Source organism: Eriocheir sinensis, chromosome 15 (assembly GCF_024679095.1).
Source record: "Eriocheir sinensis breed Jianghai 21 chromosome 15, ASM2467909v1, whole genome shotgun sequence".
Classification (NCBI taxonomy): Eukaryota; Metazoa; Arthropoda; class Malacostraca; order Decapoda; family Varunidae; genus Eriocheir; species Eriocheir sinensis.
This window is the reverse complement of record NC_066523.1, coordinates 4,712,581-4,740,066: the sequence shown is the minus strand read 5'-3', so window position 1 is coordinate 4,740,066 and position 27,486 is coordinate 4,712,581. Positions and strand designations below refer to the sequence as shown.

At 40.5% G+C, this 27,486-nt stretch overlaps 2 protein-coding genes across 7 annotated transcripts in view; one reads left to right on the top strand and one right to left on the bottom strand.

Moving 5' to 3' along the window:
• Nucleotides 1-245: 245 nt before the first annotated feature.
• Nucleotides 246-22,162, top strand: LOC126998799 (clusterin-associated protein 1-like). 5 transcript variants are annotated; one of them, XM_050860853.1, is made up of 8 exons: nucleotides 246-701; nucleotides 4,611-4,807; nucleotides 8,064-8,243; nucleotides 9,547-9,642; nucleotides 11,741-11,958; nucleotides 12,873-13,023; nucleotides 15,708-15,906; nucleotides 19,366-22,162. In XM_050860853.1, exons 1-8 carry the CDS (start codon nucleotides 680-682, stop codon nucleotides 19,629-19,631), a joined length of 1,329 nt encoding a protein of 442 aa, XP_050716810.1. In that variant the 5' UTR covers nucleotides 246-679; the 3' UTR covers nucleotides 19,632-22,162. The 5 variants fall into 5 exon arrangements, with proteins under 5 accessions (XP_050716810.1, XP_050716809.1, XP_050716807.1 ...); XM_050860852.1 differs by lacking the exon at nucleotides 246-701 and adding an exon at nucleotides 1,394-1,526; XM_050860850.1 differs by lacking the exon at nucleotides 246-701 and adding an exon at nucleotides 1,423-1,522.
• A 4,312-nt stretch (nucleotides 22,163-26,474) lies between these two features.
• Nucleotides 26,475-27,486, bottom strand: part of LOC126998798 (putative uncharacterized protein DDB_G0288537) — a 32,531-nt gene continuing 31,519 nt past the window's right edge. For both annotated transcript variants that reach the window (XM_050860848.1, XM_050860847.1), the window contains exon 3: nucleotides 26,475-27,486. This exon is cut by the window's right edge and continues 853 nt beyond it. The gene's annotated coding sequence lies outside the window, so the exon portion shown is untranslated.

Sequence of the window (27,486 nt, the reverse complement as noted above, 5' to 3'; positions counted from 1 at the left end):
CTCATTAAATTTCCCAGAGCTCACTGGCTGATAGCTACTAGCTGGCTATTAAGGGAAGGTGTCGAGGTCTGACACAAGTGTCCTCAGTTCAAATGGACGCCCCGAATGGCTGTGAAACAGAAATACAAGAGAGCGTGTGTGCGAGTGTTTGAAGAGCCCGGCAAAAATTGGGCCAAAAATGGCGTCTAAATCTTAGGTTATCGGTACTCCATGAAGCATCGGTTCCCGCGGAGCGACGCTCGCTCTCACTCCACCGCGACTCACCATTAACCAACGTCACGCGACAATCGTTCCGTAGTGCCATTGTGCAGGTTAATTGCGGACTGCTATATGGGACACACCCACTATCTCAACTTCTCAGAACTCATTGGTCATTGGCTCTCAGCAGGCTATTAGAGGAAGGTGTGCATGAGCGACATAAATGTGCTCAGTTTTGGTAGACGTGCATGTGTTGGAAGAAAGACACACAAGGGTGAGCGGCCGGGTGCTTGTTTGAAAAGCTCGGTGGAAGATGGCAGAAAGATGGCATTCAAATCTTGTGTTGCCGCTACTCCATCTAGAAACTGGTGATGTCGTTCTCATGGCAACGGACTGAACACAAATACCAGCGGTGCGCGCGGTGGCCGGTGCTGCTCGGGGACGGTGGAAGGACGGGAGAATTTAGCTCAAGGAAAACACGATGTCTTACAGAGAGCTAAGAAGTAAGTTGCAACCATAGGCTTCCGTAACACTGATGGTAGACATTAGGATATTGTTTTACTGCTATTATTACGGCTGAGATTATCCTCAAGCCTGACAACTCTTGCCTGTCTCATTGTAGATCTTAATATTCTGAATGCTATAAGCCCCGTAAAGTGGTGTATTGTTGACAGGAGGTGTAAAGCTGACTAAAACGTTTTAGAACACACATAATTTATTTCATATGCATACTGCAGTGCCTTTTCAAGCTAGAAGCATGAGATAACGCTCAAGGAAACCAGAAAAGTATATAGATTTTTTTCAAAATACAAGATAGTAAAAATGTAACTGTTAATACCATCATACCAAGGTAAAATTGGTTAAAAAATTTGGTACTTTTACATGGCTTGATAAATATTATTTACATCATATTGATAACTAAAATTGGAATATCAGTAACTGAAAAAAATGAAGTCTTGTCTTATCTAAAAGTCCGGGTTAGAATTTTGAGAAAATGTTGACTTATGGTAGGTTAAACTAGTGATAAAAAGGCTGAAAAATACGGACAATTTACGGTTTCACCCAACCAACGATTTTCTCAAGTGGTTCATGTTTTTCTGATGAACCACGTGAGAAAATCGTTGGTTGGGTGAAACCGTAAATTGCCCCATTTTTCTCCCTGACAGAAAGTTTTCAGGTCTTTATGTTTTTCTGTGAGGCCTTTCACTGTATTTTCCCAGTGCTTGTATTTTGTTTTGCATGTATCCTGTAGCGTTCGTTGGAGAAGTCTGCTTTGTTGATAAAGTTTGTGTGCCCAGCCATGGCGTCCAGCGTGGTGGAGAATGTAGGTAAATTGGAGCTGGGTGTCTGTGATCTCTATTTCAGGCCAGGTATGATAGTGCTTTGTGCTTTATAAGGGGTATTGCTTATGCCTGGGCAATTATGACAGCCTTATACCAAATATCGATGACTCACTGTGTCATCTGTGTTTTTCCTTCAAGATTCAGGTGTAGCATTTCTGAGGCTATTTTGTTCTTATATTGCTCCCAGTTTGCACTTTTTGTGTTCATCTGTTGTGGGCAGGGCACAACATTGGGAGTGGTGGATATAGTGAATAGTATTGGGAGGTGGTTGCTGCTCGTGAGGGGCCTTTGGGCAACATGGGTGTTATGGTAGGTTTTTCCGTTAGACATGTCAGGGGTGGTGAGGGCAGAGTAACCTATGAATGTGAGTAAGTTAGGGCTTATGTGTTGGGCACCAACAGTGATTATAATTTTAATGATATTTCGTCCTGTTGTGTTTGTGTTGGAGTGGCTGAGGGTGGTGTGGCGTTCATTTAAGTCGCCCAGAATGTACATTGGTTCAGGTTTGAGCAACAGCTTATAAAAGTCAGGATATACAGCCCTTTTGGACAGGGTAGAGTCTAAGGCTTTTCGTCTCATCAACTCCCCTTCTCTCACTGACAGCCTTCTACCTCTTAAATTCCGTCACGATGTTGCCCCTCTTCCTATCTTCTACCGATATTTTCTCTCTGACTGCTCTTCTGATCTTGCTACCTGCACGCCTCCCCCCCTCCCGCAGCCCCGCTGCACTTGACTTTCTGCTCTTGCTCATCCCTATACTGTCCAAATCCCCTATGCAAGAGTTAACCTGTACCTTTAGTCTTTTATCCCTTCCGCAGGTAAACTTTGGAACAGCCTTCCTTTGTCTGTATTTCTTGCTGCCTATGACTTAACCCCTTTCAAAAGAGGAGTATCAAGACACCTCTTCTCCTGAAATTGACCACTCTTTTGGTCTCTTGTTCTATTGTTCTTTTGTTGGAGCAGTGCTTGGCAGTTTTTTTTTTTTTTTTTTTTTTTTTTTTTTCCAATTTGTTTTAGTGCCCTTGAGCTGAGGAAAGGATGAGATACATGATACATGATGATACATGATTGCTTCCTCTTTTTTTTTTTTTTTTTTTTTTACCAATTTGTTTTAGTGCCCTTGAGCTGTCTCCCTTGCTGTAAAAAAAAAAAAAAAAAAAAAAAAAAGGAAGCAATCATGTATCTCATGCTGGATCCCTTTCCTCACTTATTGCCACCCCTATTATTTAATGACAGTCGGTGGTAAGGGACCATTTTCTATGCTTAGTAGGGTGCAAGAGTATGTTAGGGAGGGGGGGAAAGATCTTTGAGAAACTTTGAACAGGCAAGGAGGGAGTGTCAGGATAGAGGAAGTTGGAAGCTCTTCTGCCGTGGCCATCCCCTGGTGGGAGCTCCTCGGAGCAGGCGTCGATGAAATGATGAATGATGATGATGAGTATTTTCAGCGTTTCTTGGTAGGTGCTTGGCGTCATTTGATTTTCCAACAGGGGTATTGCCCTCATTACTGCTTGCTTGAGCTGTTTTTCCAGTGTACCTGGTTGTAGGTGAATCTGATTGTTGATGGCTACTTGGGAATACAACTGGTCAGGTTTCAGCTTATTGGTATTGATCTTGGCATGCCAATCTTTCAGGGCCTACTTCCTTTTAGGGCATTTCATGGTCATGCATGAGTGCTAGCCAGAGCACAGGAGGCATTTCAGCTCCTGTGGAACAGTCTTGCCACATATGGCCTGTTTGAGCACAGACAGAGCACACTTTGTAAACTTGTGGTTGTGTGTACTCCTGTGTCATGTGTCCTTCAATCTGATAGCTCCTGAAGCAGGCCGTGAGTGGTATGAATTGTTATACCTCTGTCTGAGATGGTACAAGACTGAGGTTGAGAACTTTCAGGATCTGCCAGCAGGCAATTGTAGCCATGTCTTGTGTTTTGAACACACCTTTGTATGTGTCCTCTCGTAGGAAAAGGATGACCCCCTCTGTAGGTGTTCTGCATTGGCCTTGATGTGGCCTTTATCATAGTCTTTCAGACCTTGCACACTCTTCAGTATGATGCTCTTGTAGCATTTTACTTCAGTAAGAATGTGGAGGGTGAAGCCTGATTGGCTGAGGGCATTGATGGGTGTGTCAAGGAATATGTGGTCGTATGATTTATCATCTGCCACATACAAGTTAAAGTCTCCATAGCTTTCCCTGGTCTGCCACCAAATTATTCAGGCTGGCTAGGCATGCTAGGAGATTTTGTTCTTTGATAAGCTTGTTTGCTTTATGCTTGAATTTGCATTTCACTTTCATATGAGGTATAATAAGTCCTGATCTGGTGAGAAATAGGGCCAGATGTAGAAGACCCCAGTACTGCGAGCGAAGGTTTTGAGCACCACAGGGGTTGTTCACCTTACAGTATGGGTAGTGGCATAAGCAATCATGGGGAGCATAGTGCACTAGGCAGTGTAATGGGCAAGTTTGTTGTGTGTCATTTGTTTTACTGTATTTGATGGGTGGCAGTACGGAGCACCTGGGGCACGCCTCCTGACCTGACACTGGCTCAAGGTACTCTGTGTAATCTCATGTGACCACATGCAACTCATCTGTTGCATAACTGGAGTCTTTAACCCCTTGGATGTGGATTTCCTACAAGAGGACATCACCAAGCTACAGGAGTGGAACAAAAAGTGACTGCTACAATTCAGTGAAGAAAAATGTAGTCATGCACCTTGGGAGGGGAAATTCAGCAACCAATACCACATGGGAAACACTACACTATCCACTACAGAGGCAGAGAAAGACCTAGGAGTAGTGTATATGTTACCAGGCTACTATGGGTAAGGTGCTTCGTGAGGACTCACCCAGGGGAAATCCTAGGAATGTAGATGATGGGTAAGTTGGGCAATACCACTGATGGTAATAAAGTCTAAAACCAAATAAAACAGAGTTGTTTCATGGTAATGGAACTAGAAAAATGTGATAGTAAAAATAAGAAAGGGTTGATATGTAAGCTGAGTCCTCAAACTAGCCTATATTGTTTTTTCATGCATATATCAACTACTTTACATTCTCATCTCATCTTTACAGATTGTGCAGAGATGCTTCGCGCACTGGGGTTTAGACGCCTCATCTCTGTTGAAAATTTTCGATCTCCAAATTTTCCGCTGGTGGCCGAGATCTTGACTTGGTTGGTTCACAGGTTTGATCCTAAGGCTGATCTTCCCACAGATACTGACACAGAACAAGACAGAGTTATTTTCGTCAGATCTGTTGCTCAATTTATGGTATGTGAATGTGAGCATGTGTGTATATAGAAGATTAATTAGTGTCAGTATCCTTTACTTTTTTTATTATGTTCTAAATGTCTGCACTTCTGCTTGGGGGGTTGTATAATCTTACTCTTGAGACTAAGGAAGTGTCGGAGGAAACCTAAGGAAATGTGGTCTTGCAGATATTACAGTTTTAGAGCATTACATGTAGGTATGTGTGTGTGTATTTACCTAGTTGTGATTTACAGGAAAGAGCTATTCTCCTACTGTTCTGTCTATAAATACTATAATTCAACTTGACCTTAAAATTTATGAATCTTCTTTGCATGGACCACATCTTTTTCCAGCCCCTTCCAGGCTTCAACAACTCTTTGTGGAAAGCTGTTCTTCTTAATCTCTTCTACAGGCTTTCTTTTTCATCTTCCTTCCATGGCCTCTTGATTCTCTTGTATTCCATGTTATTATTTTGTCCACTTTCTCCATCCCATTCAACACACTATACATTGCAATCAGATCTCCTCTCTCCCTCCTCTGTTCCAGTGTTGGTAGGTTCAACTGCTTCAATCTCTCTTTGTATGTTAAATCTCTTAGTCCATTCTCTAAGGCCTCAATTTCCTTTATCAAGTGAGGGCACCAGATCTGATTAACATACTCCAGATGTGGCCTCACCAGAGCAGTGTACAGTGCCATGAAGATGGTAGGGTCCAGGGCCCATACTTGTAAAGAAGTAAGGCGTTTGACTTATGTCTCGTCTCAGAGGTGAGTGTGCACCCTAGCTGGGGCTCCAGCTGCCACAGGTAGTGGGGAAAGTAAAGTTGCCAACAACGGCGAGATCAGTTATCTCATATGAAAACTAATGGGTAAGATACCTTAAAATGGCGAAAGTATTGAATAGAAGTACATCATATCTATAATAATAAGGTTTTGTAAGACTATAGTGAGCATTTGAATGTAAAACGATTTGATGAGGCACGCTGGCTGTCTGGCAACACCCGGTAATGTTTACATTTGAAGGTCGCTGCCTCAGACGAAGACCCAGGATTTATGCCCGCCCGGGACCAACTTTTGCTACTCGTGCCGCTCATTGGTAATGATCAAAACAAAAGGAAATGACTGTAAAATCAGCCCAAAATCTTACCTTTAGAGGTTGCTGTCTTTTTTCTACAAATTTGGCAATCCTCATCACCTCTTCTAAATCCTCATCCAAATTGTGACCCTCATGTTGAACCTCCTTCAAATCAACAGCTACCTGCGTCCCATCTCTCTCTCTCACTTTGTATCGGCACCACTCTCGGATTTAACTCAGAGTGGGCGCCTGTCACTAGTGGCGTCCCTCAGGGCTCGGTCCTTGGCCCAGTGCTCTTCATTATATACATCAACGACGTGGATGTTGGACTCAATAACCGCATTAGTAAATTTGCAGACGACACAAAGATTGGTAACTCGGTTCTGACTGACGAAGACAGGCAAAGCCTCCAAGAGGATTTGCACAAAATTTCAGCTTGGTCGGAGAGATGGGAGATGCCCTTTAACGTAGACAAGTGCCAGGTCCTTCAAATTGGAACGAGGAATAAGAAGTTCGAATACGAAATGCGCGGCGTTGAACTCAAAAGCGTTCAATGCGTCAAGGACTTGGGGGTCAAAATCGCGTCAAACCTCAAATTCTCACAGCAATGCATCGATGCAGCAAATAAAGCGAACAGAATGTTGGGCTTCATTAAAAGAAACTTTGTATTCAAGAATAAAGATGTAATACTCCCGCTCTACAACAGTTTAGTCAGACCCCACTTGGAATATGCGGTACAGTTTTGGTCTCCCCACCATGCAAAGGATATTGCTAAATTAGAAGGTGTTCAGCGTCAGCAACGAAAATGATCCCTTCCTTGCGCAACAAATCCTACGAAGAAAGGCTTTCTACCCTTAACATGTTCTCTCTTGAGAAACGTCGCCTCCGAGGAAAACTGATCGAATGTTTTAAAATACTTAATGGTTTCACGAATACAGACAGATCAACATTGTTTATGATCGATGACACTTTGCGCACGAGGAACAATGGCGTAAAACTCAGATGTAGACAAGTAAATTCAGACTGCACCAAATTTTTCTTCACCAACGTTATAGTGCGAGAATGGAATAAGCTTCCACCATCAGTGGTCCAGTGTAACACGATTGACTCCTTCAAAAATAAGCTCGACTGTCACTTCCTTCAACTTAATATCAACTAGAGTAGAAATGCAACGTTTTGGAGTCTTCTGATTAATGTAAAATCACTTAGGTTTAAGGACAGACCACCAAGTCTGGACCATGGGGTCTGTGTGGTCTGATTTTCTATGTAAATCTATGTAAATCATCCCAAAGATAATCGCACTTCTTCTTTTCAACAGCTTCTCCCACTAGCCCATCCTTCTCCTTAATAACCTTTACCACTCAGACTTTTGCTTTTTCCTTCATTAGTTGTTCCATGATCTCAATAAACTATCAATCAATCAATCTTTGAAATTACTTTCTCCTCTTCCTGCTCCTGCTTTTCATTCAATTCCTAAGCATTCTCCATATTTACCTTTACCTTGTATTTCTTCAACATTACCTCATATTTAGCACACTTGTATTTCAACTTTTTTTTTTCTTCCTCCACCAGTCTCTGCTTTTCCTGTGTGTGTATTTACCTAGTTGTAGTTTTACAGGCCTGGGCTTTCGCTCGTGTGGTCCCGTCTCCATATCTGTATCTGTCCAGCTTTTCCTTAAAGTTGTGCACACTCTTCGCCGATAATACATCCTCACTTAGTCTGTTCCAAACCTCTATGTTTCTTTGTGGGAAGCTATATTTCTTTGTGTCTCTCAGGCATCTTCTTTTTCTCAACTTTTTACTGTGCCCTCGTGTGTTGCTGACGTTTCTTCCGTCTCTTAGTAGTAACTCCTCATTGTCTACTACCTCCATTTTAATCAATAGTTTATAAATTTGTATTAGGTCTCCCCTTTCTCTTTTTTGTTCCAGTGTTGTTAGGTCCATTTCCTTTAACCTTTCTTCATATGACAATCCCTCCAGTGTGTGTGTGTGTGTGTGTGCATTCTAACAACAGCACAAATAAATCAATTAACATTTAACTTAGTATTAGCTTTAAAGATTTAAAGATATTGCTTCTGTACAGTAGAAATAGCTGACTGACTGATTGAAATATATAACACCCTGAAACTAATGAATGCCTGTCTAACCTGTCTAATATTGAGAAATTTTCTTTTCTTTTGCTGTCATGGGTTCTGGTGACCATAGGCAGGCAAGGCCCACGTTCGTCTGAACACAAAGCGGTTGTACCAGAGTGATGGCTATGCGGTGCAAGAGATCCTCAAAGGCCTAGGCATCTTGTATGCTGCAATCCAAAATAACAGTGAGGGGCAAAGTGCTTTCGAGGAACACTCAGAAACCACCCTCAACTTTGATGTCTCCAACAAGGTGAGAGGATGAAATTATTTTTCCAAGTTGGTCAAGGTGTTCATTGTAATAATAACAATGATATGATCATATTCATAAGGAACCTATTCCTGCTATTCTCATCATTGTTAACCCGTACAGTGTTGTCTTTTGTCATCGATAGGGGTCATTTTTTCGTATTTTTTTTATTTGCCCCTTAAAATGTAAAAAAAAAAAAACATATTATTTTATATATATATTACTTATATGTGAAGAATGGAAGCGCGGCTACCCTTGAGTGTTCGTCCTCTTATTTTTCTCCGTCACAGAGCTGACGATGTCATAGCAGGAAAGGGAAATTTATCTTAAATTTTTTGAGCCTATTCTTTACACATAAACACTTCTCACAACCCTTTACCATGAGTAATGTATAAGTACTTCTTTACATCACAAAAAAAAAACTTAAAAAATAAACAGTAATTGTAAGTACAAGAAAATGGTTGGATGCGCATCAGGCAACACCGCTCGCTTCAAGGCTGTCTGTACTACAACCGTAGTTCTCAAAGCTCAACATAATACTATGATGCTTCCAACGATCAGTTTTCATTTCCGATTACTTTGAAGTGTAATTTACAATTCCTCATGCCTTACTGATTATAGAATCAAATAGTAATTACCTAGAAGAAAGTAACTTACCTTCTTGTGTAATGATTTTTGTTGGAATGCGGACAAATGTACAGAAAGGCCCTTTAACGTCCATTTAAAAATACAAAGACTTGTCAAATTATTCCTCTTTACTGTCAATGAACAATGTTACATACACAAACAAAAATAAAGGGTGTATAAGCCCTCAAAAGAGCATGAGTATATATATGTACTAAACACTTCCCTAAGAGGTACGTATATGTACGTACTAAACACTGTACGGGTTAACATTCTTGGACTAAATTAGGTTTGAGGGATTGAGAAAAAAGACTTGGAAGAAGTTCATTTGTAAATGCTTGCTCACCAAAGCTCTCTCTCTCTGTAGCATAAGGTGTGATGGCTAGGCAGTACTATGAATTCCTCCCCCATCCCTTTAACCTCACCATGACCTATGATGTAATTTCTTAAAGCAATATCGCCAAGGTAATACCCTCCCTTGTCAAGGTCCTAATATTATATTTTGCAAGGTTCAATTCCAAAGGCTATCTGGCTCTTCCCAGAGATTTGTAGCACCTCCTCCTCAGTTGACCACCACTGCAGTAATGCACAGTATTGATGCTGGAAACTATTGTTTGTTACATGAGAAGTGTCTGCTCTTTTAGATAGGTCATGTAATTTAAGTTTCTTATCCTCTTTACAGATTTCTGAACTGAAGCAGATTCGATCCCTGGCATCCGAGATTACAAGCCGTGGTGCCACTTTGTATGACTTGCTGCGAAGAGAAGTCGATTTGAGGGTGTGTATGTGTTGTGACATTATATCAAGATCATGGCTTATTAGGTCTAGGGTTAAATTAACAAAACAACACATTACACTAAAAATATTTACTTACTTTAAAAAGACTATAAAAAGGAATGCAGAACACAATATAAAAGCAAGTGAAAACAAGACTACAACAGATTATGAGTACTTGGAAAAAAGCAAGCAGGTAAAGCCTAGGCACGACAAACACGTACGTTCTACTCTGGGTAACTCAACACAAACCCCTCATTCTGGCCTTAAGCACAAAATGCATATTCAAGAGGATACACAATACTGGGTAGGGAAAACAAAAGAAAACTATCTCTTGCTAATAATACAAACTCAATAACATACCCTGTCTGATGCCATACTTACCTTTGCCAACCACACCATGGCTGCAACCCAAGCCAGAGAGAGTAAGCCAGACCACTTCCTCTCTCTATATAGGTGAGACAAGCCACTTTTGCTACCTGCCAACCCCCAAGCATCCAGCTCATCAAACCAACACTATTTATAATTTTGTTATTTATGAAGGGCAGCAATTAAAAGGTAAACTTGGACACCATAGCTGCATGTGGCTGCAATGCTTATCTCCGCTGCATTGGGCCTTTTAGCCTGTGGTGGGGAAAACCCATTACCCCAGAACACGAGCCACTGTGAAGTCTGGGAGTGCCACAGTTTACCTTCCCCAGGTTTCCATAGGTACCCATTTACTGACCAGCCTGAAAGGGAGAATGAACAGCTAAATGAGCGGCATGCCAACTGCCTGGGCTGTGATTCAAATCCAGGACTGCAGAGTTGTGCTAGGCATGCTAAGCACTGCTTCAGAGGAGTGAAGGGCAACATATGCTAATCTAGTTATAATTACATGGTCTACAATAGGTAAAGATAAAGTTGGGAGCATAAGCTATTAGCTGACCTCATTTTTGCTGATGATGCAGTGAGCCTTGCGGAGTTGCTGGAGGTTTTGGCGATGGCTTTCAAGGCAATGCACAAGACACTGGGCCAAGACCAAGGTACAGGTGTTTAGAGGCTTGCTAAATGAAACAGTACAGTCTGCTCATGCATGTGACATGGACATTGATATTTTGGAAAATTTCACATACTTATGTAGCATAGTTCAGAACAATGGCAGGTCTCATCAGGAAGTCTTATGGCATCACCTGTAGGCCTAACCTAGGTCTATAGGAAGTGTACAGATAAGAGGTTGTTGTTATAGCTAAAGGGCTGTGACAGTCTAGTACACAACAAGGATACACTTATGGCTTGATCTTGACTGGATCTTGATCTCACTGGTGTCTCGAGATTTCTCATAAATCAGGCCTTTGTAATGGTAGCTCATGTGAAAAAGAAACAAAAACATACAGAACAGACAGTATCCTTTATCCATGAATCAAAATACTATTCCCTCCATCTTGCATGCCACATTCTTTCCAAACTCTTTCACTGCCTCAATCATTCACCCATTCAGTTCTCTCATCCTCTGACTTATTTACTATCATTATTATTATTTTTTTTTTGTTTGTTTGTTTTTCCTATGGCACCAGTAGGCTTTTTTATGGGGCCTGATAGTCAGCCCCAGCCCTTTGTGGAGCAGGCAAATGTTTATAGAGGTGCATTCTTGCTTGGCTCATGCTGTCCCCCAAAACTCATCTTTGATCCTCTTTAGAGAGAGAATTTAGAGTCTGGGTTAATAGGTGGTCTTCAGGACAACAAGTGGGTTGTCTAAGGCCACTCGGTGGTGACTGAAAAATCCCAACTTGTGGCAGCAGGTGACGCAAACCTGTGTTCTCCTGGACACTGCGCCTGCACGCTAAACATTCAGCCACTGCCTCCCTAAATTACAGCACAGTCCACTGCTCTTCTCACTACTGAATCTGGAATGCATACAGGACATGTAAAGTCATAAAGATATATAAAATTAGAGAATGCCAGATTTGGCAATGTCACCCCTTTACCTCCGGTAGCATATATATATATATATATATATATATATATATATATATATATATATATATATATATATATATATATATATATATATATACATACACACACACACACACACACACACATACACCTTCACTCCCCAGGAGACACGCACGACCATCATCAACAGGCAACTGGAATTAGCAGAGGTTGAGGTGGGAATGCAGGAAGCTATTCGTGCTTGTGATGACGAAGTTAAGCGTAACCAGGCAGCTATTGAGAATGTGGATTCAGATCAAGCCAGTCTGGAGTCAAAGATTGAGAAGAAGAAGACAGGATTAGAGCGAGGACAGAAGCGACTTCTCACCCTGAAGAAAGTTAGGTATGTGAATGTATGTGTGTTGTATATCACTTTTGATCTCTAGCAACTTTAATTTCTTCAACCAAACACCCTTCTGTTATGTGGAAAAAAAAAAGGAAATGTTAACTTGTTCTTAATAAATGTCTTCAGACTAACTATAAAACCACATGTCATTTCAAGTCTATAATTTCTGAGGGGTTAGGGGTACTATTGCCCCCCATTGTTTTCCTACAAGTTTTTAATTTAAAAAATAATTCCCTGAGCTGCACATGCTCGCTTTGCGTGTGTGTGTGTGTGTGTGTGTGTTGCGTGTGTTGAAGAATGAATGTTACAAATAATGACTCAAGGATGGCAATGCTACTAAGAAAACACAGGTAGGCCTTATGGTATTCCTGATAGTATTAGAAAACTAAGAACAGAGTTGCGACGCCAGTGGCTAAGGCAGAAGCAAACTGACGGGTTCTGCCTGGTGATTGGCTACCACAGAGCTAATCAAAATCAAGAGAGAAAAGAGAAGGCGTAGCCACCTGTAATATCCTGGTGAAACAGAATATAGTCTGGGAAATCAAGGGTTGAGTGTACCTGTTTTACTACTGTCTGAATGTGATTCTTGGTTAAGAACCTACTCTGAAAAACAGCCTTAAGAATCCACTCTGAAAATAGCGGTTTCCTGGACTGGTTAGAATATAATGTGCCTGAAATTCTGTTTGTGATTTTTCTTCAATAATTTGTAGGTAACTGAGAGTAAGCTGATAAGACAATAATTTATGAAATCTGTTATGTCCTGGGTATACTTGTCTGGTGTATGTTACCCTATGGGTAAATATCATGTATCATTCATCATGAAAATATATGGTTAGTTATGCAAAAGGATAGGAGTGTGATGTGAATACTAATTAACTTTATATATTTCCCTCATCTCCTCTTTGAGTCAGACCTGCATTTATGGACGAGTATGAAAAACTAGAGCAGGATCTGAAGCGGCAGTACGAGTTTTTCGTGCAAAAGTTCATCAGCCTTTCGTACTTGGAAAACCAACTAGATGACTATGATCGCCATGAGCAAGAGAAAATGGCAGAGAGAGAGGTGAGTATTGGTGGACGGGAATATAAGGGGAAAGGTAGATGAGAACATGGAAAACTGTACTACCTTCTATCTATCTTCACAATCCCGTCCCTTCACAGGAATTTTCCCAAGGGTGTTGGTAACAGCATAAGTCTCCAATTTGCCCAGTTCTGGCATTCCTCCATACATTAAATACCCTGCTTGCCAACTCTCCAATACTCATCCACTCTGCTGATCCATTTTACTGATTATCTCCCTTTGATAACACTTTCCTCAATCTTGCTCTCATACACTTACACTCTCTTCACAAACCCATCGTAATTCATTCCTATCACATATTAAAACCAATTCATCTTAACATATTTTACCTATTCAACAACTTCACAATCCACTCCCCTTGCTGTTACACCCTAAAAAGGCTAGACGGTGGAGCTCCCTCACTTCTCCATTTACCAGGACTTTGCAATCATATCAGGGGATTCACCAAGGTAGGATTAGGAAACATGGAAAAAAATGCACCCCATGTAATGTCCAAAGTTACACCTGTACAGCACAGTACAGTCTTCTTCATCAGTGTGCCTGGTGCTGTGATGACGCCTGTGTCCTGACTGCCATGATGAGAGATGGTTGAGAGTTGAACAGGGATGAAGAAGAGAAAAAGGGTGAATCCCAGCTTGCCCAAGGTCTTGGAGTTCCATAGGTGAGATGAGCAGCAAGCAGGCAGGACTGCTGGCGCAGGACGTGTTGCTGGTTGATGACTGGCTGCTGTCCATCTCATCACTGGCACTGCCTTGCCTTGCCTTGCGCCATCAGTAGGGGAATAACAGCAAGAGGCAGAAGGAGAGGGGCAAACAGCTCTGAATCCCAGTAAAGCAATGGCAGTGGGGTGGAGTTGAGAGTTCTCACCCAGCGCTGAGGCTGGGAAGTGGTGCTGGGCTGTCATAGTGGTTGCCCTCACACACCCATACCAAAACTTTCAAACGTTCTCATTACTTTCTTAATCTCATTTTGAAATACCACATGCTCCTTTTATAAGGCCCATTTTCTTTGTGTATTTGTGATTGCTTTGGTACATATCAAGTTCATATCTTTGATGCATATGAATTAGGTCATTTGAAATAATGTTAGGCTCAGAAACAGCAAGCTGTTGGGAGTGGCATGTGGTGGCTGTCATTCATGGAACTAATTTTCTTAATAAGTGAGCATCATACCTTTGAGTGGATGCCCAAGCAATGATTAGTGTTTCTTTTAACCCTTGCTATCATTCAGGAAAATATAATCATACTTTAAGATACATACAATGGCAGATGTCTGACATCACTTTTGATATGAAAATGCATGCACTGGTTGTCCAAAGTTTCATTACTCTTCGAGGGCTTATATTTTCCTATTACTTACACTTATTCTGTAGAAGAGTAGCTTAGGTTTCCTTGATATATATAATCACATAGATACTGTTGCCACTTAAGCTTGCTTTCATGCCCGAATAGATATGGTAGTCCCCAGGCATCAAATACTTCTATATATTATAGAAACTGACTTTTTTCATCAACTGGTTTATTGTATTTCTAATTTTCATAGTATAATTAATTACAGTTCAGTAAATACTTTTGTCCAGTTTTTTTATTTTCTTATTGTTTTGTTCAATTTTATAATGTTTTGCCGTTGCTTTTCTTAATGTATATTTTTAACCATCTATCTTTCTTTTAGTATTTTGGATTTTTTAGGTAATAAATAGTTTAATTAATTAATTCTTTCTTCTTTCACATCATATAACCATTCAGCACTGTGGAATATACTATTAACTCATTCACCATTTTTTTTTTTTTCAATTAAATAAAGAGCCAATTTTTTTCTATTTTCTTTTTTTGTTATTTGTTGGAATTCAAAGTACTGTAATTTTTTTAATTGATATTTCTTTGCCTTGCCAAGTTATATCAAATTTCGAGTTATAGAATCCCAAGTTATGAGGTACTGTGCAGTCAGCAAAAAATTTTTTGAATACCAATGAGTTGACTGATTAAATTTGAGCGAACTCTATAGACACAGTGTTGTGTTGGTTAGGTGAGTACCAATGGCCAGAGTCTACCCATTGGTATCCACCTAACCAACACATCAAGTCTCTAGATTTCACTCAAATTCTGTTCACTCAACCCATGGTTGATGGATACTTTTTACACCAACTTTAGATTCATTATAAAATATGATCTTTCAAATCTACAAAGAGCTTGACATCACTGTTGCAAAAATTTACGCTAAAATTGCAACTCAAAAAGTCACCAGCATAATCATTAATCTAACCTCTTAGTCTTTTACCCATCAGTTAAGTACCTGGAAGTACCAATTTATTAAAGTAAGGACCAATTTATTAAAGTAAGGACCAATTTATTTAAATATAAATTTTAACAGAAAGGTGTCTTCTAAAATTTGAGCTCCAAGGTCTTAATAATAATTTGCATAGGGATGTACCATAGTTTTTCCTGTAACCTTCAAAGGTTCATCATACTGCTGCTTTTTCTCTTTCACTGTATACATATTCCACTGATGCTACTGTATGGAAGTTGTTGATATCCTTGTAATGTTATTGATGCTGTCATTATTGAGGAGGAAAATGTTATTGTGAAAGTTATACTACTGTTACTTATCTTTTTTTCCTCTCTCTTCCCTTTTCTTTTTTCTTTTTTCATGTGTTACCTGACTGGCAGACGGCTACAATGAGGATGCTTGAAAGAATGAGGACAGAGGAAAACAGGCTGGGCAGTGCTGCTGAAGATTCCGATGACTCTGAGGATGATGAGGATGATGATGATGATGACGATGAAGATGAAGATGAAGAGTTGCTGAAGGACATGAAAGATAAGATAACAGAGAAACAAGATACCGGTAAAAAGAGCATTGGAAAAGGTAGGCAGTAAGGGAAATTGATAGTTCTCTATATCATGGAAGTGCTTGTGTTTCTGTATGTGTGTGCATTAACATAGCTAGTAGGAAGCATTCATATCTCATATTATCAAGATTAACTTTAAATTCATGAATACATCTGTCTCCCTGCATTCACAGGGGTTAGGGGACCCGGGCCCCAGCAAATAGAGAATTTCTGCGAAAGTTTGGTGCGCTTCCCTAAAACAGTCTCCAAAACTTGCAAAACATCACTGAAAGCAGTTTTGCACAAACTGTACAACTGTACAACTGTACAGTTACCTGAAAACCGCATAAAATATCAGCTATACCCACTTTACTGTATTTTATTGAAATCTCTTACAAATACGTAGTCATTGAAATTTCACTTTAATTGTTGGGTCTTCAACACTTAAGTCTCCACCATTTTCTTTTACAACTTTAGGTGCTTCATAAAGGTAAGGTAAAGTTGTGAGCATACACTATGGCTGCGAGTGGCAGCAGTGCTCATCTCTCCTGTTGGCCCTTTGAGCCTGTGGTGGGAGAGAACCTTTAACCCGACACAGGGCCAGTGTAACATCCGGGTTACCACAGTTTAACTCCTCAGGTTTCCCCAGGGACCCCTTTAATGGCCATCACAAAAGAAAGGATGAACAGGTGGATGGGTTGCATGCTGAATGCCTTAGCCAGGATTCGAACCCAGGGATGATGCTAACCACTGCACCACAGAGGCAAAACTAGTCTGAAAGAGAAATATGAATTCAGAGGGAGAAGAGGGAAAAGGGTAGGAAGGAACTAGCAAGTGAGAAATTGTATGCCAGTAGCCTAAGGTAGATGTGGAGGAGGAAAGTGGAGGAAATACTTGGAAGAGCAAGAGCAGGAATAGAACACAGTGCAGGAATGAATGAGGTGTTTAAAGAGTTTAGTGGTCAGGGCAACTGAGGAAGAAGTTGGATATAGGTCGTGTGGAAAAGGAAAGAATGGGAGTGCATGGTGGACAGATGAGATAAAAGAGGCAGTTGAGGAGGGCAAAAAAAAAAAAAAAAAAAAAAAAAAAAAAAAAAAAAAGAACTACAAGAAAATGTTAGAGAAATGTGACGGAGGAGGCGAGTAGGACTGCCAGATTCACAGGGGAAGGCAGAGAGAGGTGAGATAGAGGAGGCAATGAAGAAGTTGAAAGTAGAAAAGGCCCTGGAGCTGATGGCACAACAGCAGAAATGCTGAGGTAAGGAGGAGGTGCAGATGTGGAATGGACGTAGCCTAGCGTGGGAACAGGCCAAGGTGTCGAGGACTGGAGAAGTGCTATTGTTGTGCCGCTGTACAAAGGGAAAGGAAGCAGAGGTGACTGTAATAGTTACAAGAAAATAAGTCTACTCAGTGTCAGAAAAAATGTATGGAAGGGTTTTAAATGAGGATGAAGAAAATAACAGAAAAGTGTAGGCAACGAACAAGGGTTTTTAGGAAAGGGAGGGGTTGTGTAATTCAAATATTTGCATTGAAAATGCTAGTTGAAAAATACCAATAAGGATAGGAAGCTGTTTGCTGCTTTCATGGACATAGAGAAAGCAAATGACAGGGTTGACAGGAAGGGGGTCAGATCTTTTATAAGGATGTGAGTGCCTCTGTACGTGTGAGTGGTGGGATGAGTGAGTTTTGGTGTTGGTGTGAGACGGGGTGTGATGTCACCATGGCTTTTCAATGTGTACATGGATGGTTGTATGAGAGAAAGGAAAGCCAGAGTGGGGGAGCTTGGTCCAAGGCTGAAAGTGAGAGGTTAAGAGAAGTCATTGGTGGCAGGCCTGTTTGCAGATGATACAGTCTTGCATAGGCGGATCCAGGGGGGGGGCCACGGGGCCATGGCCCCCCCCAAACGCTCTGAGAGTATGTTTTGGCCCCCCCCAAAGAAATTCGTTACAGATACTGTCAGCCTCCCTCAATCATATACATATCATGTAGAACTCGATAGTCGATACTGCATCGCTCTACTACATAAAACAAAATCCAATTCTATGGCCTCAATGCACAAGCGAATCGGAATTAAGCGCTGAGAAGGAAGGCCTCTTCGGCCAATCAGCGATTAGGGAAAATACCAAGGTTGAGCTTCAGCAAGGACTTCTAAATATAGAATTTACTCAGGGCGTGCGCTTGTGATTCTTATATGTTATATATTAATATATGCTTAATAAAGACCAAAAGTATTCTGGATCTAATTCTTGAGTTATGCCCCTGAAAAGCACAATGCAATCCGATGTGACTTAATTCCATGTGTACAGTCCGTCGTCGATGAACAGTTGGCCCCCCCCAAAACTCAAGGCTGGATCCGCCCTTGCAGTCTTGTTAGCAGAGAATGAGGGGATGCTGCAGAGAATAGTGGATGAGTTTGACAGGGTGTGTAAGAGGAGAAAGCTGAAAGTAAATGCTGGAAAGAGTAAGGTTATAGTATTTGAGAGGGCAAGAGAGCAGACCATTGATTTTGCAAAGCTGTACAGAGTTAGAGCAGAGCACAATGAAATGTTGGATAAGGCTAAGGGAAGAGAGAATGGAGGAGGTGACTGAGTTTAAATATTTAGGGACAGTTTCATGTAAGCATGAAAGGTGAAGTGAGGGAAAGGGGCAGTGAAGGGCAGACAGTAGTAGGTACGTAGGAGAGAGTTGTGAGAGGAAGAAGTGCGAGCATGGAGGTAAAGAAGGGAATAAAAACCAGTATTATCCTGCCAACTCTGTCGTGTGCATCAGAGACGTGGACTTGGAATACAGCACAGCAATCGAGAATACTTGTAGTGGAAATGAGTTACTTAAGAGGTGCATGTGGTGTGTCAGGATTAGATGGAGTAAGTAATGAAAGCGTGTATGAGAGGTTTGGTATGGGTGTGACAACGAAAGGAGTGGATTGTGGAGTGGTTGAATGGGTGAATCGTGGTACGTCAAGCACACTGAGCAGTGTAATACCCCGGTAACTGTTGTAGTCCTGTTGCCCAGAACCTTCAAATATTGCTGAATAGGCTAAAGGCACATGTGGGAGGGTTCTGACATAATACAATATGGCAATAAAGTAATGATCAGCTTCCAGTCTTTGCATGAAATGCCAATATTTTTCTGCAAAATTATAATCAAGGTTTTTAGGTTCCTAAAAAGACAGATCTATGAAACAAAATTTCATGAAACTTGGTGCACTGCTGTACTTGATTTCTTCTTATGTATGTTTCCGTAGGCGTAAATTTATTACATTTTCATACAAATTTTTACTTACTTTTTTATTTCCTCCTGATCTCCTTTTCACAGCTCATCACCCAATTATCTTCCTCACCATGGACCTCAGTTTTAAAGACTTTCAGATTTTGTTACCACAAATTTTTGTTCTTCCCATATTCTCTCTCACCAGACCTCACAACTTGACACATTTTAAGTAATTTGAACCCATCCTCACACTAATAAACCCTTAAACTCACTTTTATTTACCAACAGGAAGTCGCCGTATGTTTGGCAACATGACAGGTGTTGATCTAGACTCTGAATCCCTCGATTCTGACACTGATCTGAACCTGGATGGAGTTGGCGACTCAGACCTTGACACAGCTGAACTAGAACTTGGGGGCGGCCAAGAGGCTGGAGCAATGGAGGCAGCCAGAGGGGGGATGGGAGTGGCTATGGCAAATGGAGGAACCAAGTTGAAAGGATCGCGGATAAGAGCAGCTGCTGCACCTCCTCCTGATGATGATGACGACTTTTAATATGATTAAGTAAAGAGCAGAAGGAAGTAAAAATGGATGAGAATAGGAGTAAAGAAAGGTGGTGATAATAGATTCTTTTCCCATTTCCATCCAAAGTTCCTTCTCCCTCGGCACTTAGCCACATTAGCAGTCGTGCACTTACACATTACAGGAATGTGAGAAAACTGGAATGTTAGTGTCATTTTCAAGATGTTATTCTTCTTGATTTGTGTCATTAAAGATGATTACATTTATTCATGAGAAGCAAATAGTTTTGATGCTCAATCTTCATTTTCCCATCAAAGAAGCACAATATTTATTCTGTTTAGCGTGACATTCTGCAGTAGCATTAGGAATCATACATCTTTTTTTCTGGACACAAATAACACCACGATTATTGAAAGTACAGATCCAAGCCTAGTACTGGGTCATGATACACAACTATTTGGGTTGCCACCTATTTATACATCATAGAGAACTGAGAACCAGACAGCAGATAGAGTGCCTCGTCCTTAAAAACTCTGCTTTCGTGCTCACACCCTGCCTGGTCAAACTCTTTCGTCTCTGCTGTTCAACATCAATCTTTCACTCCTGCTGGAAGTATGCCTACATACAACCTGTGCCTACATACTAAAGGTGACTACTCTGATCCTTCAAACTACCACCTATAGCTTTGCTTTCATGTCTTTCTTAAGCAGATGGCTACTAAATTTTAACTAGACACTTCATATCTCATCTCTTGCGAAATCAGTTTTCAGTTTCCTCCACTAGTTTTCCCCCCTCGCAATGTTATCCATATACAGGGACTTCGTCTGCCCTCATGAATATACAACTCGTGTGGGGCGGCTCCATACATATAGCCCTTTTGAACAGTAAAAACAATGACTTTTAATCTCATCAACTCCTCTCTTCACTCTGGGTCTTTTAATTCTTAAATGCTGCCACAATGTTGCCTCTCTTTTACTGATAACTTTATGCTGATGGCTCTTCTGAATTTGCTAACAGCATTCCCCCACCCCTGCTATCACCCTGCTGCACATAAATTTTTACTCTTGCTCATCCCTGTGCTATCCAAATTCCTTTGCAAGAGTTAACCAGCATCTTCATTCTTTTATCCCTTTCAATGGTTAACTCTGGAACAGCCTACCTTTGTCTGTATTTCCTCTTGCCTATGACTTGAACTTTCAAGAAGGGAGTGTTGAGACACCTCTCTATCTGAAATTGACCCTCTCTTCTGGCCACTCAATTCTGGATAGCACTGAGCATTTCTTTGCTTTTTTGTTTTTGCCCTTGAGCTGCTTTCTTTGTTGTTGAAAAAGAAAAGACAAACTTTCCAGTACTATGAAGAGGCTTGCAAATGAGTCATAATGGTAATATTTTAAATAATAGTAAGTCACTGTACAAAGAATATGAAGAGCATGTTATTGCCTATACACACACACACACACACACACACACACACACAAAAAAAAAAAAAAAAAAAAAAAAGATCATCATTTCCACTAATGTGATTATTTTAACTATCAGCATTTCCAATCCTTCACATACTACTACTACTACTACTACTACTAATAATAATAATAATAATTTTAGTAATAAAAATAATGATAATAATAGTTATCATTATTAAAATATTACATCAGTTAAACTTGGTTATATGTTCACATAAAATAAAAACACTATTTATCTTTGACTGTCACCAAGGTTTGAGGCTAAGTGAAATAGATAACTCACACTGATCTAATCAGAGTCTTGTAACACATTTTATGATTATATAACTTATGCAAATACACAATAAAAAAAAAATTAAAAAAAAAATAATAATAATAATTGTATCCTGTAACTGACAAGACAAAGAATGCAACATAGTTTTTAATTATAATGAAAATGAGAAGGATTTACTGGGAACAGAGGCTGATTTAGAGGGTAAATAGCAGAAATAATTATCATAGGTTTCTAATATTAGAACAAATATTTCAAAATGTAATTACAAAGCATTAGGCTGGCTAATGTTATTTTCAGATAGAGTTGGTTGAAATGTAATCTTTTCTCAGTCATAGCACATTTAGCAGTCATATTTGATGAAGTGATAATAAGAAACTTATGGAAATTATTCCATTTGTATAGGTTGGTTTCCAATAAAATATGGTAAAGGAACAGGAGCATAAAGGAAATTCCTACAAAAGTTCATTCTGGCACATTTACCAACTGAGAAAGATAAACCCCAAGAGCTGCTTGTGTTGTAAAGAGTGTTTATGTCTCTCTGCAAAATACTGTGAGAAATTAATTGGTTAGACTTAGAAATTTCAGTAGCTAGGTATAATTTAAGATCATCAGCAAATAAACAAAACTTACAATTTAGTTCTGAAACAACATGATTAATGTAAATGAGAAAAAGCAAGGGACCAATTACCGACCCTTGGGGAACACCACTGCTTACATCTGCTCTATAACTCTTACTACCATGGACAACTACTTGCATCTTTCTCCCACTCAAATAGTCTTTCGGCCATCCCAGCAAACACCCCCCAATCCCAATACTAGACAGCATCGTGAGTAATAATCTATGATTAACATCAAAAGCTTTCTTGAAATCAAAAAATCTCATATCCACTGACATACCACTATCATAGAAATGAGTCACATAGTCATAAGTATACAACAGTTGTTCAAAAACTGATCTACCCGATCTAAAACCATACTGATGCTGTGAAAGTAAGTTATTATCCTCCAAATAAAAAGTAAGTTGAGACAATCATTCTTCCAAAAAATTTACAGCACACTGATGTCAAACTGATTGGTCTATAGTTGAGGGGATCAGAATGGATTCCACCTTTGAACAGTGGGATAACATTAGCATTTTTCCAGTCTTATGGGACTTGCATTGATAAAAGAGACTTTCTGAACAAGAGCAAAGGATAACTAATGGAGGGGGCACATCTCTTTAAAAATACTGAAGGTATACCATCAGGGCCACAACAAGCGGAAGATTTCAGCTTAGAAAGGATAATCTCAATTTTAAAAATATCAAAACTAAATATATTAAATATAAATGAATAGTCGCAATGCTGAACAGGATAGGGATTCAATAAGTCAGCAGAAGAAAATACACCAGAGAATGCATCAACAAAAAGATCTGCCATGTCAGTTGTGTCAGTGCACCAGCCATTATCTCCATACAGCGGTCCAATAGTAGGACGCTGAACCTTCTTGCTATGAAGATAGGAGTGAAAACATTTAACATCAGGATTTCCGGGAGAAACTAAAGATCTTTCATATGTAATTACAGATTGATGGACAGCATCTTTATATTGAACAAATATTGTCTTAAAAGAATGCCACAACCTCAAGGCTATTGGGGAAGATCTGCCAAACGTTGTCCGAGCATCCTTATACTCCAACGTCATACTTGGCGTTTATGCCGTTTTAAAGAAAGAGGTATAGCTTTTGCCCAAGGAGGTTTCCTGATTCCTGATGCCTTCTTAATTGGAATAAACAGCTTAATGGCATAAAGCATTAAAATTTTAAATCTTAAATATGATTGTTCAATATCTAAGCCAAGGAATTCATTATCCCAATCAAAATTCAAAATGTGATGGTTTAACAAGGTGTAGTTGCCATTATAAAAGTCAAAGTTGTTATGTACATTATTAATGTTTGGATTAGAACTAAATAAATACTCAAACAAAACTGGAAAATGGTCACAACCTGGAAAGGGGTCTATTAGATCGACATGGGAAATTCTATCATCTTCAGATGTAAAGACCAAGTCAAGTATATTACTAGACCGGACATAAGTACATTGTGTAACCCACTGTATAAGACCCAAAGATGAAAACAAGTCTAGAAATCTAATATCAATAGAGGAAGTGCAATAAGGAACCTCAGTGGACCAGACAACAGTAGGGAGATTAAAGTCGCCAACCAGTATTAATTCTTTTCTAACACAGAAAGATTCCAGGTATGAAACAAGAGCAATATTATCTTCCAAAGAATTACTTGGGGGGCCTGTAAACTACTAATATGGTAATGCCAAAATCAGGCAGAAATACCCCAACAGTATTCGGATGATCTGAATAAGTTTTCCCCACTTTAATATCATCTCGAATGTAAATCCCTACACCGTGAATTCTTAGTTTTAAGGGAGAGTCATTTCGGAAAAATTTATAACCCGATATACTGATAACTGGATCAGAAACATTGTAAGTTAGCCAAGTTTCACAAACACAACATACCCCAATACTGTGACTAGAAACGAACTCTGCCAAAAAGTTAACTTTATTAATTAAACAGTTGAGATTCAAAAGAACAAAAGAGATTATCTACAGAAGAATTACCCAGATTTTTCCGAGAAGAAAGTTCTACACGAGTTTTTTTTTGAGGGTTCCCATCTTTTGAACATACTTCAAAGTTAGAGGCAGAGGACGCAACTAACTGAGACGTGGGAGGAGTATGAGGGGACTCATGACTGGGCAAAACAACAGAGGCTAAGCTTTTGTTAGAAATGTGCGAAGAACTAACAGGCTGGGAGTTTCGGATGGCCTGGGCAGAAGCCCGTTTATTCCGCAGCTCTTCCCGCTGATTGTAGGTGAGGTCCCTAGAGATAAAAATGTTGGAAAACTGACTCCCAGAAAGTTTACTGCACCTAGACAGTAACTCTTGCCTCACCCTGATGTTTGATATCTTGGCTCTCACCAAGGAAGCAGAGATAGGCACAATATCTACAAGTGTGATTGGTTCAACTCGCTCCGGCCATAAATAGGAAACAAGTGGATTAAATCTGTCCTGAAATTTTTTTCCAAAATGCAAGCCCTTTGATGATGATACTGTCCTTCCTCTTTTCCCTCTCGCTCAACTCACAAACTTCTTTAATAATGCCACTATCTCTTGAAAAGACACCATCGTTTACCATATTGCTGAATCTCAAGATCAATAGATCTCACTATGTTGGTGAGACCTGCAATGATATTAAACATCTGGGTCATGCACTCCCTAAGTGACCCGAGCTCACCTTGATTCTCCTTCCCACTACCTGAAGCAGCAGGAGGAAGCAGTCTGCATTTGGTGCAAACAAACTTTACTCCCTTACCCTGGTGCTGCAGTATACCTGCTTAACAAAATTAGAGTGAAGTCCAGTACACACCTGCGACCCATGACACCACTGACCACACTCGTCGCAGGCAATGCCGCCCTCCTCATCATCCTTGGCCGGGAAACGACAGTTGACACAGGGGAAAGAGTCCGAAACAACCACCCCAGGAGACGGTGATCCATGCCCACTCCCAACACTACTGGATGTGTCTGTCTGTACCGTCACGAGTCACGCCTTACCTACACATGCAGTCACATTCACGACTTCCCACGAGTCTTCAGTGTTTCGGCAGGTGCCAGGGCGGGTCATGGGGGCCATTTTTTAGAGCCCCACGGGTGCAGGCTGCTCACGACAGCTGCAAGCCTGTGACGGTCTGGAAGACCCTTCTCGCCCTGTGTGCTCCACGCGTCCAGTAGACAGCAGCCGTGGCTTAGGTCCGCCGCCACGAGCCGGACCGGGTGTTGCTGCGTCGAAGCGTGGAGGACCCGAGGAGGACGAGGAGGGCATCGAGGCGTGCCTTTCCAACGGCACATCAATAATTTCAGTTTCCCCTGGGAAACTCTCTCAAGAATAAGATTGTGCGTCTATTCGCAATATATTTAAATTAAAATTCTTTTAGATAAACAATAATTAGACGCAAGAAGAGTAAGACCCTTGTTGCATGGTTTCCTCTTCCGCGCCAGTTATTGCGGCGCCAAGACATTATAATAATCAAATAATCCTCTTCTCCTTTTAAGAGAAACTTTTCATACAACTACTGGGGTAGACTACAAATACTGCGGTAGACCGCATACTAAAGTAGCACAGCAGTGCTATGAAACTGCTTCATACATGTGCCATGCATCTCATGAACGCACTATGTATGGTGAACAGAGAAGAAAATAAATCCTTCAGAATTTTGTGGCAGTAGGACCAGAGATAAACGACATCTAATGCAATACTTTATTGAAGTACTTGTATAAAACATAAAAATAAAAGTGGTATGACACCACAGGATGAGGAATCTCGGGGGATGGGCATACGGGCACAACGCGACAGAGGGGGACGCCGCATGGCTGAGGCAGAGCAGATTCAGATTGAGGTGGATGACAATGGAACCGGACAGGATGTACGGTGTGCGTACATTGTACAGTGGGAAAGGGCGGTGTTCGAGAGAGGATGGAGTACCAAAAAACAGAAAAGAACTGGCAGGAGAAGGTGAAAGGAATTATGGGTCACTTTCACGTGAAATGAAGAGTAGGGGACGACAATCAAGTTAGAGAGGGGAGGCAGATGATTACCAGGGCGGGAAGGATAAGAATAATGTGGGTAAGGTACATAGGTACGTAGTAGTAGTGCACGAAAAATTATGGCCAGAAGTAGTGAATTATATGACATTTAGAGTAGTCGTTCATCTGTGACTGAAAAATCGTTTTCTATCCCTCTCATTATTATTAACCTAATTACAACCACTTCTGTAATAAACAAGGGTTTGTACGCAGGAGGCGAGGCCTAGACGATGAAGTCAAAGGGAGGATGACAAGAGAAAATGAGATTTCAACAGACACTATTGCATTAAAGAAGACACACTATCTACAGCAGCAGGGCTACTCGACTGGCGGCCCGCGGTCCGAATCCGGACCTTCTTAACACTGTCAAATCCGAAATCTGTAATAACGGGGTCCGTTAAATCGTGGTTTATATATATATATATATATATATATATATATATATATATATATATATATATATATATATATATATATATATATATATATATATATATATATATATATATATATAACGTTTTAAAGTAATAAAGTGGATTATTGAACATATTATTATGGTTTGTACTGTCATCTTATTAAGGCTGCAAATTGCCTCGCTAAATGTATGTAGATGAAGAAAACGACTTTCCAATGCCGGCGATCACAGAGACCTCTCCGCAGGACTGACCATAGATTATATTCTCTAAGGAGCAGCACTGCTCTAATTCACCACGTTGAGGAGCGAGTAGAGTACTAAAGAACAATTTTGTTTACAATGAAGGGGGCTCATTATGATGTGGTATTATATGCACAGGCCCGTAATTTTGACAGATTTTTGGGGGAGCTAGTGGGCATCGGTTCATGAGTTGGGGGTGGAGGGCGGCGAACGGAGCGATCAATGCGCAGGTGGGGGAAATTATTTGAAAAATAAGCAATTTATGGGGCATTTTTGAGGCCGATATAAAAAAAAAACATTGGGGGACTAAAGCCCCCCTAGCCCCCTCCCCCTCCAGAAATTACGGCCCTGATACATTATTTAAATCGTAAAGGTTATATAAAAAATACCCATACGTTCAAAAGAGAATTTCGATGACATCGGCGCTTGGACAGCAAGTCCATAAGACGAACAAGCAAATCTCCCAGCATTGAAGTAGGAAAATAACACAGGAAGGAGGAGGGTCCTGGCGGGCCGGACGCTGCTGTAGGAATGGTTGGTTGTGATGGAATGTTGAAGTATATAAAAAAACCCTGGTAAGTTCAGTCTCCAAGGAGAAGTGAGGAAATGTTTCAATATAGGTTTGCACTGATACTGTCTTTGATAGTGATGCACAGCAATTGGCATGGGGGTGTCTTAGACACGATAAACACTGATACTCTAATAAAGAAGTAAAAATAGATGGGCTCTTTTATTAACCAAACAACCTTCTTATGAGACACTTTGCTCCTGGCAAAGTGGGTTACCACCACGTTTGGGGCTACCGCCTCAGGTGGCGAAAAACAACACTTTCATAGTTTCCTTTGCTTCTCCAATAAAGCC

Bases quoted from the DNA above. Each gene is read 5' to 3' on its own strand.
- LOC126998799 (XM_050860850.1), top strand. From the start codon at position 1,438: ATGTATCCTGTAGCGTTCGTTGGAGAAGTCTGCTTTGTTGATAAAGTT. The intron at 9,643-11,740 runs GTGTGTATGTGT...TTCACTCCCCAG, and splicing joins GAAGAGAAGTCGATTTGAGG to GAGACACGCACGACCATCAT. The intron at 15,907-19,365 runs GTAGGCAGTAAG...ATTTACCAACAG, and splicing joins TAAAAAGAGCATTGGAAAAG to GAAGTCGCCGTATGTTTGGC.